Raw genomic sequence first — 15,191 nt, 5'->3', positions numbered from 1 at the left:
AAATTATGCTAATTTATTCATAATGATGCATGAAATCCTAGACAATTTGATATAAATCACTAAATAAAGCTCAAAACAGGCACATTTTTGTGTAAATATTCTTTTTAGTGTACTTGGCAAATGTAAGAGAAAAAAATTGTGCAATCAGAAAAATTTCTTAAGTATTTTATTGTTTCTTTAATTTCTTATGTATTTCTCTGTTTTTTGAACTTTATGTCTTTCATTGTTTTTTCGATGAAATTTGTCCGCGACATTGTTCTGAACAAGAAAATATGTTATTTATTGATTTTACTCAATAAAACCCCAAAATAATCATGCTTTTATGAAATTTGCCTGTAAACACAGTTTGCATTGAAATTGTACACGAATTCACGTTTTTGAGCAAATTTTGGTCTGACATGCACATACATATTTATGCGCAACTTCGGAACCGTGCACCCGGACATCACAAATTTGGTGTCAAAAGATGCGGGAGACTCAAAAGAAAAAAGTCATGAAATGTCGTGGCGATAGCTTTTCGCAATAGCGATACATCGCGCAAAACGTCGAGGGGGGTGGGGCTAGTTAGGGTTAATAGCCATGCATCTCATCCTTACTTGATGTTGCCTCCTCTTGTGAGCTTGATTCACTGGCGGGAGCTTCTTTCATCTCTGCTTGTGAGGCTTCAGCATCTCCAGGTTTCTGCGTTGGTAATATCAAAAGTAAAATGTATTCCCATTTCACATTCTAATAAAAATGTGTTGACAATTCAAAAATAACTTAAGAGTGAAGCAATTGAGAACCTTTTGATAGTTCAGAAACTGCAACACATAATCATGTATGAGCAGAAAAAAAAAGGCTCAAATGAATATCTTTTACTCCTCCTTCTGAAATGTTAAGATAAATAGCAAAAATTAATATGAAAGGACACAGTATGATCCCACAGAAATGGAGTTTCTAGAACTTGATGTGTTAATGTCTCTTACATCAGACTAAGAATTGTTCAACCCTTTGATGGGACAGCTTTTTCATTTCAGCAAACAAAAACACAAATGAAATCTTTTCTTTTTCCAACAGAATCTGCAGACGCATCATGCACGTTTCAACTGCGCAAAGCTTGATAAGGAGGTCAGTGTGAAAACATGTCTAGATGTAGAGCTGTCAGTCTCTCGGTCAGTACTGGGCAGTGTGGGGGTTTCCCCTAGGTACTGTTGTAGGATGCTGGAAGCAGCTTGGGGGATGCATTACCTGTGCTTCTTTGGATGGGGAGGATACAGTGGGCTTGGTAGCAACGGTTGAAATCAAAGTAGTCTGTGCTGTGCTCACAGTGTTCCTCTACACACAGGCAGGGGGGAAAAATCAAAGGAGTTTGAAAAACAAGTAAAAAGCTGAACAAAGCAAAGGGAAATGGGTCCACTGCGGATATTAGCAAAGGAAATGGGGTCAATGTGGATATTACCTCTGCCAGGGCAAAGGACTATTGATTACATGGTCCTTGCCACATACAGAGTGCAGTGGGCATGTTCGATGTTTGCATTTCAGCATGGTACAGGGTACATATAATCTGCGTCTTGACTTCTCTAAGGAATTTTAAGATTGAAACAGGATCTAAATTAAGCATGCCATAAGTACTGTCAGTTGAGTTAAAACTTCTGTTATATTACTGGTGGTAATGCAACAGCATATCTAAACACACGATTAAAGAAAAGCTTGTGATGGTAAATGGTACTATGCCAAATTTTTACTGTATTGTACGTACTGCAAAGTTTGAACAGTCACAGAATGATGTAAGGAGTATTTTTCCCCCTAATGTGCTTTGCTTGCCAACTGGCATTGGCACTGAGGTGCCTTCTTTGCCTCTTGGGACAGTTGTCTTGAAACTGCTTGTCAATGAAAAGGGATGACTTACCCCCCTTAATCCTTTAATCCTTATCGTGTTACCATGGCCTATCTACTTGGACTGAAGCACATTGCTACACATGAGTGGGCTTTGTAACGAGGTACAACTACTGGGTAGGATTACCAGGGTACTGAATGCTGATTAAAAAAAAAAAAAAAGCTTGCAAGTTAACCTAGGTGCCTGGGTACATAAAGGGTTAACTAATGTGGGGCTATAAGTGGATATGACTGAATTCCCATTACAGAATATATCAGCAATGCAACAGGACTGTCAAAACATTGATTCATGCTGTTTTTGTTCTTTGACAAATGTTATTTGCAAATTTTTGGCACATAATTTGAAAATACGAGGCAAAGTTTTGACACATGTTTTCTAGTGGTTTCCCAGAACTACACAAGGGCTCAAAGCATATTGCATAAAATGGCATGATCTCTTACAGAATTTTGCGTAAAAATTCGATGTCAGCTTTAAAACTTTGACAACACACCAACTCATACACTCAGCTTGCTTTACAATGAACAAAGTTTGACAAGAAAACAAATACTGCTGGGATATAACTTATATTCTTACAAATAAAGTGCTATACTGCATGTTCACATGACACAAAGATACAGACTTTCACACACTGGACATGACAGTACGTCACATAAATACATGCAGCTCTTCATTCGATAAAATAAACACCAAACTGCAAGTGACTGATGTTAATTGCAAAGTTTATAGGGAAGTAGCTCTTTCCGAAAGTTTTCCCAGTTTCCCTGTCCATTTTCACAGTACTTTAAACATATGATCAAATGATTACACACTCTTGAAAGGTACAATACTACATTTTCTTTTGCACATGGGTGCTTACAATGTCTATAACAAGGCTTATAAAAGTAATCAACATACACAATCAAATGTTTTTGCATGTTGACATTACATGTTACCACTTGAGACACAATATGTGCTTTTGCATTTTATGATTAAAAAATTTCAGAGTTGATACAAGATGGTGAATTTATCAACCCTTTGATGGAACTAACTGCCTTTTGCAAGTGTGATTCTTACCGAGGGAGAGTTGACTGTTTTGAGGACAGCCGCCGTGTTTGAGATCACTTGCGCTACCGTGCTAGAGGCTCCCGTGATGGCAGGGGAGGTGGATGTTGCTGTAGCCCCAGTGAGGGCAGAAATGGGAATGGTGACCAGTTTGGTTGTCACTCCTACACAATGCCGGGGGTCGGAGAAAACATGAGCAGACAAAATCAAGTCACAATGGGCACGTAAGCTCAGATACTGACCGATTAATCAAGAATACAGACTAAATTTGCAGAAGAGTAAAGCAACACACCAGAGGTTAACCCCACTTTGCATCTCTGCAGTAGTTGAAGCTGTACAGACTTGCCAGAGTGGTTACCTGGAGTTCATGGTATGATATCCATTCCGAGTATCCTTGACACTATAAACGTACACTTGGAACTAATTTACATCAACTACAGAGGCCAAATACAATGATCTTTCTTCCTCCATACAAGACAATTGACAATAGTGAAAAATGACACACTACTGAACAGTTGACAGTAATCACTTGGAACTGATAACATCATCTGTTTTAACCTACTTGTAGGTCCATCCTAAGCTTGAGTCATAAAATTCTGATAAAAACAAAGGGAGAGACTTGGGAACCAATATCATTACCTCATCTCCTGTGTATACATGGTTGCCCCTAATATCCCTGTATCACGGAAACAAATACAGTCAATGTTAAAATCCCATACCTTTCTTATCTAACCTTTGATTTAAAGAACTCTTAACAATTCTGACCCTTTGATTTTTTTTTTCTTGATTACAACCAATATGAAAACCAATGGGGATTGCACTTTAACAATTCTTATATTAAACAAGGAGGTATACTGTACAGCAAGATATTTTTTGTGCCATAACATTTTCACGGATTGGAGCCAACTGCCTTTTTCACGGCATGAAATTTTCTCAAATTGCTACTGCCATTATAATGCATATAGGGTAGGCAAGAACTTCTGCAAGCATTTTAATTCTGCGAATCTTAGCTCTCGTGACATTCCGCAAATTAAAATGCATGCGAACACCTTTGGTTTTACAGTATCTTTGGAGAAAGACTTCTGACTGGTCATCATGATTGTGTGATTGTGGGTTTAACACATGACACAAGAAAATGCTCTGGAAAAATGTCCCACCTGAGGAATTGGCTGTGGTAGTGATGGTCAGCGGAGTGTTCAGCCCCTGTGAGGTGGACAGTGACTTGAGGAGAGTTGCAGCACTGGCCTGGTTGAGGGTACTCTTAGCACCACCCTTGGTGATGATTTGAATGGTGTTGCCACTCCCTGTTGCACCTGTCCCTCCACCCTGAGGGGCCACGGCTCGTATGATGGTGATTGGAGAGTTTCCGGCCCCAAGTCCTACATGATTTAGAGTGACACAACATTTAGTGGCTAGTAACAATACAAACACACAGCCATCAAATTATACAAGTGCATAATGCTTTTGAAAATATACTCTGCAACTTTTAATAGTTATTTGTATATGATGGCAACTGACACTATGATATTACAAAGAAAATGATTATGATAAAAAATTCCAACCACACAGATATACTAAAACACAAACACAGAAACAAACCAAATGAATATGGAAGCAAATAAACATACACAGTAGTTTCATAACTTACAGCTCACAAAAAAACAAAACAAAAAACAGAAAAAAACCCATCAGGAATTCATTGCAAATTTTCCCCTTTACAGCAGAGACTGAGCAAGGCACTAACTATCCCTTCTCACCTTTCAGTGTGCCAGACAAGATGGTTGGGGAGGAACCAGCCTGGGTGGTAAGGACAATCTTCTGCTGCTTGGCCACCCCACCTGTTGTGATAAACTTTGTCGGTGTGCCCGTGGTCCCCGTCAGCATCTTGGTGGTCACCGTGACGATTGTGGGCGTCTTACCGCTACCGCTGGCAGCACCAGCTACACCAGCTGTTTGGGTGGGAGACAAACAATTCATTGTGAGCAACACAAACATGAGAATTAGCTTAAATAATCCCAATCCTCATCCAAAATGAAATCTATTTGCATTGGAGTAATAAATTTGGAGTAGCAAATCTAATCCGATGAGAACTAGTCCCGAGTATACTCGGGCAAGTGTTTAGTGTGTTGCAGCAAAATCAGTCCGTCCTCGAAGGGTTAAGAAAGGCTGTGCAAACATTACAAAATATGTGGAGTTATCACTTTTCCTTATGTTCACTGATGATACAGGAATGATATCAAATCTGCGTGCTTACGTTTGGCTACTGGAATGGTCTTAATGATGCTCTTGCCCTGCTGTCCGGCAGTGATACTGCTGATGCCCAGGATAGTGGGCTGGCCCTTTAGCCCGGCCTGGCTGATGGGGGTAATGATGGTGGTAGGCTTACCCCCTGCCTGTGTGGTAGAGACCAGCTTCACAATGGTGGTACCTGGCCCCACCCCGGCAGCCTTGGTCACACCCTGCAAAAACAAGAGAAGGTGGTCTCTTTAGTACTTGTGCAACTTCACCCAAAGTTAGACTTTGTTTGAAAATAGCTTAGTCAAACTCTTTCTCATACATATCACAGCCATGGCAAAAGACTAAAAATGGTAGAATCAAAATTACTTCCATATTTATGTGAAGAAACTGTATGTACCTCAATAAGAAATGCCATTATCAGATATGGAACATGTTACCTGATTTCATGTTTTACAAAGCAGTCTAACCATTAATGGGCATCTTAAACATATGTCAGAGGACTGAGGATAAATTTGAGACAAAAATCATAAACGGAACATCAGTGGTCTCTCACTTCCTACATGCAAAATTCACAATAAGCAATTATCTGATATTAGTGAAATATGCTAAACAGAATGACGTCAATGTGATGCAACAATGAATTGGACCATGAGTATTTACTTACAGCATTTTGGACCAAGGTGACTGTCTTTGTGGTGCCCGATACCATGCCAGACACCACCTGTGGCTTTCCTCCAGCTGTGGCCACCTTGAGGCCCCCGCCCGGGGCCGGTGTGAGTTTGACGCCCTGCGGCAGCGTGACACCCAACCCGCTGGCCAGGGTCCGGGAAACCAGCGTCAGGTTGCTGCTGCCACCGACGGACGTGAGCAAAGGCTTGGTGCCCAGCTGGGTCACACCGCTGGTCATCTTCTGTGTGCCCGCTGCAGCTTCGGCCAGTGCTACGATGCCACTGAGGGTGTTCTGTGCAGTTCCTGGCTGCTGCACACCAGGAGTTGGTGCAGTCTAATACAAAGAAACAAAACCCATCAAGAAAATGAGCTCCAATATGTATTTGCATGTCTCATGTACAAATTAAGTATCATTAACTTTCAAATTATCTTCCAAGACATGCAATACAGCTTTGAAATTACTGCTACAACAAAACAAACAAACAAACAAACAACAACAACAAAACAAAAAACAAAAACACACACACCAAAAAAGCAGAATGATATGATAATCATTGAATGCAAACAATGATGGCATGTGATTTAGTCTTTTTAAGTTTTGTCCGGACAGAAAAATGCACACAAATGACATGATCTTGTAGTGCAAAATTCATTGCTTCATGACACCAATAATTTTTTCATGAATAAGACAACTTTGATACAATAGGACTGCTCCCTGAATCTCGATCAGTTCCCAATACATTCATGAACTAGAATCAGGTGGGATAAACCCACAATTGCTAACAGCTACTACACAATTTGGCAACATTAGGAACACATGGAAAGATGAGCCACATCATTACAAAAATCCGCTTAGTATCAGGATTAACTTACCTTGCTGAGTTTGATAAGGGATGATGCAGCAGAGCTTGTCACAGCTAATGGCGTCTGAACTTTGACCCCTGGAGCTGGAGTGGAAAGGCAAAACGACAATTGACAGATTTTAAGTGAACTTCACCACAGGAAAACAGATTCACAATAATTTTTCCCTCTTTGATGTATACACAAACAAATACAGCAAAAATATCAGCAGGCTCAGAATTCTATAAACATACAATGTACACTAGTCTTGTACATTTATACAAGGTGGAGGTGGAACTTCAATTTCAGGAGTATGACAAAGTCAAAACAGTGTTGGTTCATGAAGTTCTTGAGAATAAAATCATATGAAAAGAAAGAGATTTTATCATTCTAAAAGCACATCACAATCATGTCAACTAGCAATGACAATATACTCATTTTCTGGTTACAAAATAACAGCATTTTTAGTCGACACCAAACTTTTTTTTTTTTGAGGGGGTTTACGACAACACAAATTCACAAAATACACACAGACATTTTGCACTAGCTAAGAACTCCCCTCTCTCCCCGGCTTAATATCGCATGATTAGTAGATTCATCTAGTCACAGATTACTTGTTGTTTTCTTCTGGGACAATGGTGGTTCGATGTGCACTGTTGCGTTGTTGCCTTCAGATATTCAGCTGTCTTCTATATGAATCATGTTATATGCACTAAAATAAAAATGGCAGGCACTTTAAGACCAAGGCTACACAGGCTAATCTCAAGCACATACACTAACAGAGCAAAACATGCATGTTGATCTTACAGCTCAAAGAATTTCCATCTTGATTTAAACATTAAAGGTAGGGGATACCTTTTACAGACCTCCCAAAATGCAGCAAAACATTAAATATGAACCTCAGGGGACTTGTTTAGGCCACTGCTGAGAAATTTGGAAGTCAACAGTTATCTACAATTTGAATAATGCACAAAACTCAATCACTCAGTAGTTCTGTGTGTCAGCCACTCTTAAGCCTTTTTGTTGCAGTCTTCTGTATTTTTTTTATTTATAAGCACAAATCTACAAGTATAAGAGCTGATGTAATGGGTCTAGGGCAATTACCCCCTGGGCAATTACCCCGCACCCTTCCCCTGGCCCTAATCCTAATCCTAATCCTGAACCTAACCCAAACACTAACCCAAACTCCTAACCCTACACCTAACCCTAACCCTAATCTTTACTCTCATCTTACCACTAACCAGTATTTGGCCGGGGGGTAATTGCCCTCCGGGGGTAATTGCCCGGATACGGATGGACACACATGCAGTGCATGGGTCTGCAAAGGTAGCCTAGTAATGTACTGGAATTTACGGTGAGCCCCGAAAAAAATTCCATTCAAAATCTAACGGTCAATAAAAATGTACTAAATGTTACCTTCCACTTTCAATACTTTATGGGAGTTTCTAAAATGATACTCTCTTCAACATACCACTGTATTTATACAACTCTTCATTTAAGGCATGCAAATGGGATTCCCTACCTTTAAGGAGGGGAGCTTTACCATAGGGGCAATTAATGACCAACATTTATCTGGAGACTCAGTGAGAACAATTGCATAAGTCTGTTCTAGTTACATAGTGAAAAAGAATTATTTATAGCAAGGACTCTGATTAACCCAAGCAGTAACTTACCAAATTTGTCTCCCCCCCCCCTGCATTATCCACTATTCTTGAATTATACATCAATAATGCAGTATTCCTCATAATTATAAACACGTTGTCCTTGTACCATATCAACTGACTGATCTTCCTTAATCCCTTTTGACTAATGCAGGCTGTGGCATGGAGGTGGTTTTCACAGATTAGCTGGGGAAATTCCTTGTGGGGGTAGCATCCATCCATGTCACTGGTACATGTAATTAATGCTTACAGTGAAAGCCACACTAACATAGCTCAGTAGTATACTCAGTCCTTATGTTGCAATATAGTAAGGAAACATGCAAATGCAGCATAATTTCTTAGATAAAGCCAACTCCGAACATAAACTGAACTGTGGATTGTAGCTAGCAAATAAAATAACAGTGATTAAGGGACCGTATGCACCAAAGAGTGTGCCCCATGCAATGATATACCGCTTGAATAGTTGCATTCACTTTCATTCATGCTTAAACAAACTAGAATCATCCATGGCAGCTTCCTCACAAAAACAGAAAGTTACAAAGTGGGGCTCACTACACATTTTTTTTTCTTTCTCACATACATGTAAAGGCAGACACAAAGGGTTTGTCTCATGCACATTTGGTCACATGGTTTGATGACCTGACTTACTATTTTTGAAAAACTGAATGGGACTGGTGGCCGAGGGGCCTGGAGCCACCACACGTATTGCGGGTGTGACTGTAACAAAGATTTCAAGACATTACGGAAGAGGAAGATCAGGGCTCTCTGCCCCGTATCAACTGACACAGGAGAATACATCTCAACTGAAAATTGTTTTCCGTCCAGCATTTTCAAAGTTTGGCATATTTTGTTTTTTTCCCCTGCTACATCTGGACAAGTGTTCTCTGAGCCCCAACATGCATACATTCCAATAGACAGGTCCCATCAAACAAGATTGTATTCCTACCATGATCTTCTAAGTGTTGATACTCCCATACATTACGAAAAGATAAACTTTCCATTTACAGAACCACCATGATGAATATGGCGCTCATCACCTAGCATTCACACTGCCTGGCTGAAAGTTTCCGAACAAGTCTTGAGGGGAAAGGAACACAAACCTCAAACTGCCTCTCATGCAGTAATTTACAACCAAAATAGAGACACATTTGTATGTCAAAATACGGCAATTACGACAATTTAAATGTCGGTATTCTACTGGAACAAACATGAACATTCATGACTGTGGTCACTTATGATAACAAAGTGGCTTGCTAGAGTGCACCTTTTGCATTTCTCTAAATCAGCTGTAACTTCTGTATCAATCTGAAATACAAATTTTAGTTGAACATGCAACTCTACATCTCATAGGCAGTTTGCTGCATCACAGACATGTTGTATTCAATAAATAAGCTACATAAAAACTAATGCAAACTTAAGCAGTTACATTTAGGTTAAAAAAAAAGAAAAGATTATTCTAAGCACTTAATCTGGAGCTTTTCACCACAAAAGTAGCTTTCCACTGGGTGGTTATGTCTGATACACTTCGTGACATGTTGTCTTGAATTTTCACCAAAGATATTTATATATATCTATAAAGACTGATGCTAAAATCTCATAAATCTAGCTTATTATGTGCATGTAATTTTTAAAAAAATAAAAATTTCTTAGATATTACAGGAAATGTATGCAACGGTTAGTGATTCAAGGCAAATTTCACTTTTGTTCTTCAATGGGGTACAATTCACTTCCTATGGCAGTGTGATCTCTCTAGGAAAAAAAAAAAAAAAAATATCAGTAACATAGCAGCCAAGAGCTCATATAATGCATGCCAACAGGTTAGTACATATTCACTGTGCATGAGTCCCTCTGAATTAGGCAAGTGCAAAGGATCATCAATGGCATAAAAAAAAAAAAAAAACCTTGAAGGAGTTAACTTTTTACTTCTAGCAGCTGCTGTTACAATGACAAATGTCCATATTCAATGATATGTATTTCTTGTCATCAGAGCTTATAAATGACATAATGATAAATGACATATTTCATAGAATGAAGCATATAATCAAACTCAACACAGTCATTCACTGCCCAGAAACTCTCAGACTTTACAAGTCACTGCTGCCAACATCACCATGGGGCCAACAGAAAACCATTCTTGTTAAGAAAACAATACAAAATAAAGTGTAAAATTCATTAATCTACTCTTTACAGCCTCGACAAAAGTGAGGCACTCTACCACTGGCAGGAATGCCACAGGCTGTACAAGTATCACAGGTTCTCCCCAACATGAAAATGTATTAATGTTCACCAGAAGGTGTAGGTCTGTTGCAGTGTCTCACCTTGTGATTTGATAGGGGACTGGGGTGGCCGGGCAGGTGTGGTGCCCGCTGTTGGTGCAGCATTTGAGGTAGGCGGCATGTCATATTTCTGCAGTTGCAACAGGTAGGTATCAGCTGCAACCATGAAGAAGAAATGAAGGCCAACATTCATTGACTTGACATTCACTGACTGACTTCTCAGTCATATCATATCTACAAGCTTGATACAGTATGACGTTGCTGCAACTTAGTTTAGAACTCTCTTACACCAGCTTGTCTTGAGGCTAAGGAAATGGAAGAATTTCTTGTAAAAACTGAACAATTTTACTATTGCAATTACATTCAATTGCAGAGATCAATTGGTGATGTAGAATTCATACAAGCATAGAGAATGTAGACGGAGATCATTTATTCAAAGGTGCTCACTGTCACGTCCTTGGTCATTTGAATCACTGTTTTCAAGACAATCTTGAATTCCTATTACATCCAACATATTACCTGCACTTGTACTTACTGCGAGGAAAGTATATCAGATATTTTATCTGTCATACCTTGGATGCACATTCCTCCCTGCTTGCCCACAATTAAATAGCACCAGTCTTGGGGGGAAAAAAAAAATCTGTCCTCTCATCTGATCAGACATCCTAATCATGTGTGCTCAGGGTTGACTTCTGCTGACCATGTGCTTAAAACTTGCTCCTGTTCTCTTGTGACTCACCTGTGGCCACAGCACCCCAGGACACCTCCAGGGTGGTGGTACTGGCCCTCACCAGCTGGACTCTCCCTGGACTCTGTGGCTTCTCTGTCTCAAGGAACCACAGATCCTTGCAGCACACCTGTCATGCAGTGGTGCAACAATCATCTTAATCAGTATGTCATACATTTCAAGAATATTTACATCACTGAACCGCAAACACAAAATGTCTCCCCCGACAGCTTTGGCTTATTTTTAGATTAGATTGCTTGCATGAAGGAATATTTGTGCTGATGTAACATTTACTTAAATGATCTGCATCATCAGTGTATACTAATCTTATTTTTCTCTAGCCCTAGCATGGGATACAACATCCAGTCCTCAGCATATCAGCATGTGGCTCTGTGATCCTACATCCTCTTACCAGCAATGGGGTTACTGGGGGCACCTCCAGAGTGCCAGAGGTCACTGTAGATAAGCCTGCATGCATGCCATTACAATGCAGAGCCATACGATACAAGCCATCAGTAGGAAAAGACGGAGTGATATCAAAGAGGAAAGTGTGTCATTTGTTCACATACTGGATTACTCTCTTTGGCAGTATATTCTGTTCCAATACTAGTACTTTGGGATCCTGCTACAGAACCAAACAAGGAAAAGTAGAAATTACGCGGTGCGTAATATATGTCCCCGCCGGAAGTAGCATTTAGTAGCAAAATGTACAATATAGGTAAAAAGATCAAGGTCAAAGGTCAAAGAAGTCAAAGGTCAAAATTCTATGTAGAAGTTTTGAAGCCCTCACCTAGTGCCATCACATAAAGCAAACGGAATCGAAATCGGGTTAGAAATGGCGAAGGAGTAGCATTTTGTAGCCAATGTACAATATAGGTAAAAAATCAAGGTCAAAGGTCAAAGAAGTCAAAGGACAAAATTCTGTGTAGAAGTTTTGAAGCCCTCACCTAGTGCCATCACATAAAGCAAACGGAATCGAAATCGGGTTAGAAATGGCGAAGGAGTAGCATTTAATAGCAAAATGTACAATACAGGTCAAAAATCAAGGTCAGAGGTCAAAGAAGTCAAAGGTCAAAATTCTGTGTAGAAGTTTTGAAGCCCTCACCAAGTGCCATCACTTAAAGCAAACGGAATTGAAATCGGGTTACAAATGGCGAAGGAGTAGCATTTTGTAGCAAAATGTACAATTTAGGTCAAAAATCAAGGTCAAAGGTCAAAGAAGTCAAAGGTCAAAATTCTGTGTAGAAGTTTTGAAGCCCTCACCTAGTGCCATCATATAAAGCAAACGGAATCGAAATCGGGTTAGAAATGGCGAAGGAGTAGCATTTTGTAGCCAATGTACAATATAGGCAAAAAATCAAGGTCAAAGGTCAAAGAAGTCAAAGGTCAAAATTCTGTGTAGAAGTTTTGAAGCCCTCACCTAGTGCCATCATATAAAGCAAACGGAATCAAAATCGGGTTAGAAATGGCGAAGGAGTAGCATTTTGAAGCAAAATGTACAATATAGGTCAAAGGTCAAGGTCAAAGGTCACAACTGAAATTCTTTATAGAAGTTTCAAAGCTCCCATGTAGTGCTATCATATAAAGCAAACAGAATCAAAATCGGGTTAGAAATGGCGAAGGAGTAGCATTTTGAACATTTTGATCACACACGGACGCACGGACGGACGCACGGACGGACGCACGGACGGACACACGGACACACGGACACACGGACACACACACGTACGGAGCCCGTTTCATAGTCCCCTGCTCGAACTCGTTCGGCGGGGACAATAAAAGCTGATACAGACCAAAGTACTCTACTGGGATTAAGGTTTTAAATGTATGCTCTTTATTATTTCATAGAAGTGGATTGTGATTATCTCGCAAAAGTTCAAATTTGAACTGCCATCTCAACCAAAACTATACCATCACTTTATTACTTCAAAGCCATATCCTAGGATTGGTGAATTCTTAAAAGGGATCTCTTCTAAACATGACTTTGTCCTTAATCTATGCTGGTATGAGTTCAAGCAACTCCTTTGTGTGTGTGTGTGTGTGTGTGTGTGTGTTTAAACTGAATCCATTCTGAAGTTAAAGGGATTGTATAGTTTTGGTTGAGATGGGGCTTCAGGTTTCTATTTTTTTTTTTTTTGTGAGATGATAAGAAACCTCTTACAAAATATGAAGTAGCATACAATTCTAAAAGCTATTCAGTTTATTCCATTAAAATTGGTTTTGAAATGGCTGAGATATCCAAAACAAAGAAATCATAATAAAGGTGGGACCAACCTTTTATTAGGACTCCTTTGTTTTATCTTTTTTGTTTACATTTCAGCCTTTTAAAAACCAATTTTCATCAGATCAACTTTGAATTCCTCTTTGAATTATCTGCTCTCTAATATTCCATAAAGTGGTTTCTAATCATCTCGCAAAAAGTTAAAATTTGAATTTCACATCTTAAACAGAACTACGACCATCCCTTTAACATTTGCATCAGAAATTGATACATCCTCACAAATGCCGCATGAACATGAAGCAAAAGTGAATTCCCATTTCATATACCATATTCTGTGTACTGTACATACCATCAACTTCATCACATCATATTACATGCACAGATTAAAAAAAAACAAAACAAATAAAAAAACCAAATATGACATTCCTGATCAAAATGTGTTGATGAAATCCATACTATTGCACTTTGACAGTGATCAACCATTCATCAGGCACAGCAAATCAGTCTGTCATACCAAATGGGACTTTTATCTCAAGGACTGAATTCCTACAGACCTGGTTGTTCCAAGCCTTGCGGTAGCCATCACGGCCACTCCACACAAACAGCCTGGTGTGAATAGCCACCGAGCAGTGGCCTGCCCTCGCTCTTGGTATGGCGTCCTCAAATACCTCCATAGCAAGGGGCTCCCATGTATGAGTTTCTGTGACAATGAAATACAGACAATACTGGTAATTTTGCACTGAAGTAACACATAGAAGATGTTGTAATTGGTCATTTATCAAAGCATCTTTAGAACTGCACTAACTTTGTTATGGTGTTAATACATCTTTGCCATCTAATGGTAATTCACTGGCTGCCTGTGATAATTAAAAAGTAGAAATATTCAGGTACAACTCCTTATAAAACTGAAATACTATGAAAACTCCATCTTGGTGGGCTAGAAAAAAAAAAAGATTACTGTATTATTTGCTACAGAGTAAAATGTACATCCATCCATGAAGTCAAGCAGGCATTTGTTGGACAATACCGCAAGTGTCTTTGTATAATAGATGTATTTGGTGTACACTTACATTATGATTTATGCACTATCATCCTTCATGGACATGTTCAAAGCTTCTATGTATCTATTGAAACTATGGTATCATATTCCGTACAAATGTATATTTATTGCAACTGATTGACAAATTGCCCTCCAATGACATTAATACAGTACTGTAAGCATCAATTATTCAGTGTTTTCATAGTGTTTTATAGCACTGAATAATTGGTGCTTATTTATATTGATTAAGGGCAATTTGTCAATCAGTTGCAATGAAAACAACCCGATGCAGACATCCATTAATTTGAATATATAGATCTTTTGCCAATTTGCGTCAGTGAGATATGAACAGTTAACCGTATTACAACTCTAACATCACTCTATAAGGTAGAAATTACTGTTGCACTTGTATACAGTACACAGGGTAACAATCTATTAAAATAACAAAGTAGAATAGCATATGACAAATCAATTACATTTAATTCTCTAATGCACATTACACTGCCAAAGAAAAGCCCCATGTCTGTGAAACTCTTTAAAATCACTTGTCAGCGTAATTGAACAGATTATTTTCTTTGTAAATTTGAAATATTTAGTTAATGG

The 15,191-nt window shown here is 39.1% G+C and overlaps 1 protein-coding gene across 1 annotated transcript in view; it reads right to left on the bottom strand.

Annotated features, from left to right (window-relative positions):
* The window catches only part of LOC140245654 (host cell factor 2-like), a 44,962-nt gene that overhangs the window by 17,498 nt on the left and 12,273 nt on the right, over positions 1-15,191 (bottom strand). Inside the window, exons 6-16 of the mRNA XM_072325205.1 lie at positions 14,104-14,249; positions 11,341-11,458; positions 10,644-10,757; positions 6,698-6,771; positions 5,820-6,158; positions 5,172-5,376; positions 4,675-4,866; positions 4,075-4,296; positions 2,930-3,081; positions 1,228-1,314; positions 597-681 (exon numbers count right to left, since the gene is read on the bottom strand). Coding sequence (XP_072181306.1) covers positions 597-681; positions 1,228-1,314; positions 2,930-3,081; positions 4,075-4,296; positions 4,675-4,866; positions 5,172-5,376; positions 5,820-6,158; positions 6,698-6,771; positions 10,644-10,757; positions 11,341-11,458; positions 14,104-14,249 — 1,734 coding nt within the window. The remainder of the gene's footprint in view (positions 1-596; positions 682-1,227; positions 1,315-2,929; positions 3,082-4,074; positions 4,297-4,674; positions 4,867-5,171; positions 5,377-5,819; positions 6,159-6,697; positions 6,772-10,643; positions 10,758-11,340; positions 11,459-14,103; positions 14,250-15,191) is intronic.

Source organism: Diadema setosum, chromosome 2 (assembly GCF_964275005.1).
Source record: "Diadema setosum chromosome 2, eeDiaSeto1, whole genome shotgun sequence".
Classification (NCBI taxonomy): Eukaryota; Metazoa; Echinodermata; class Echinoidea; order Diadematoida; family Diadematidae; genus Diadema; species Diadema setosum.
This window is presented reverse-complemented; position numbering and strand designations above follow the sequence as displayed.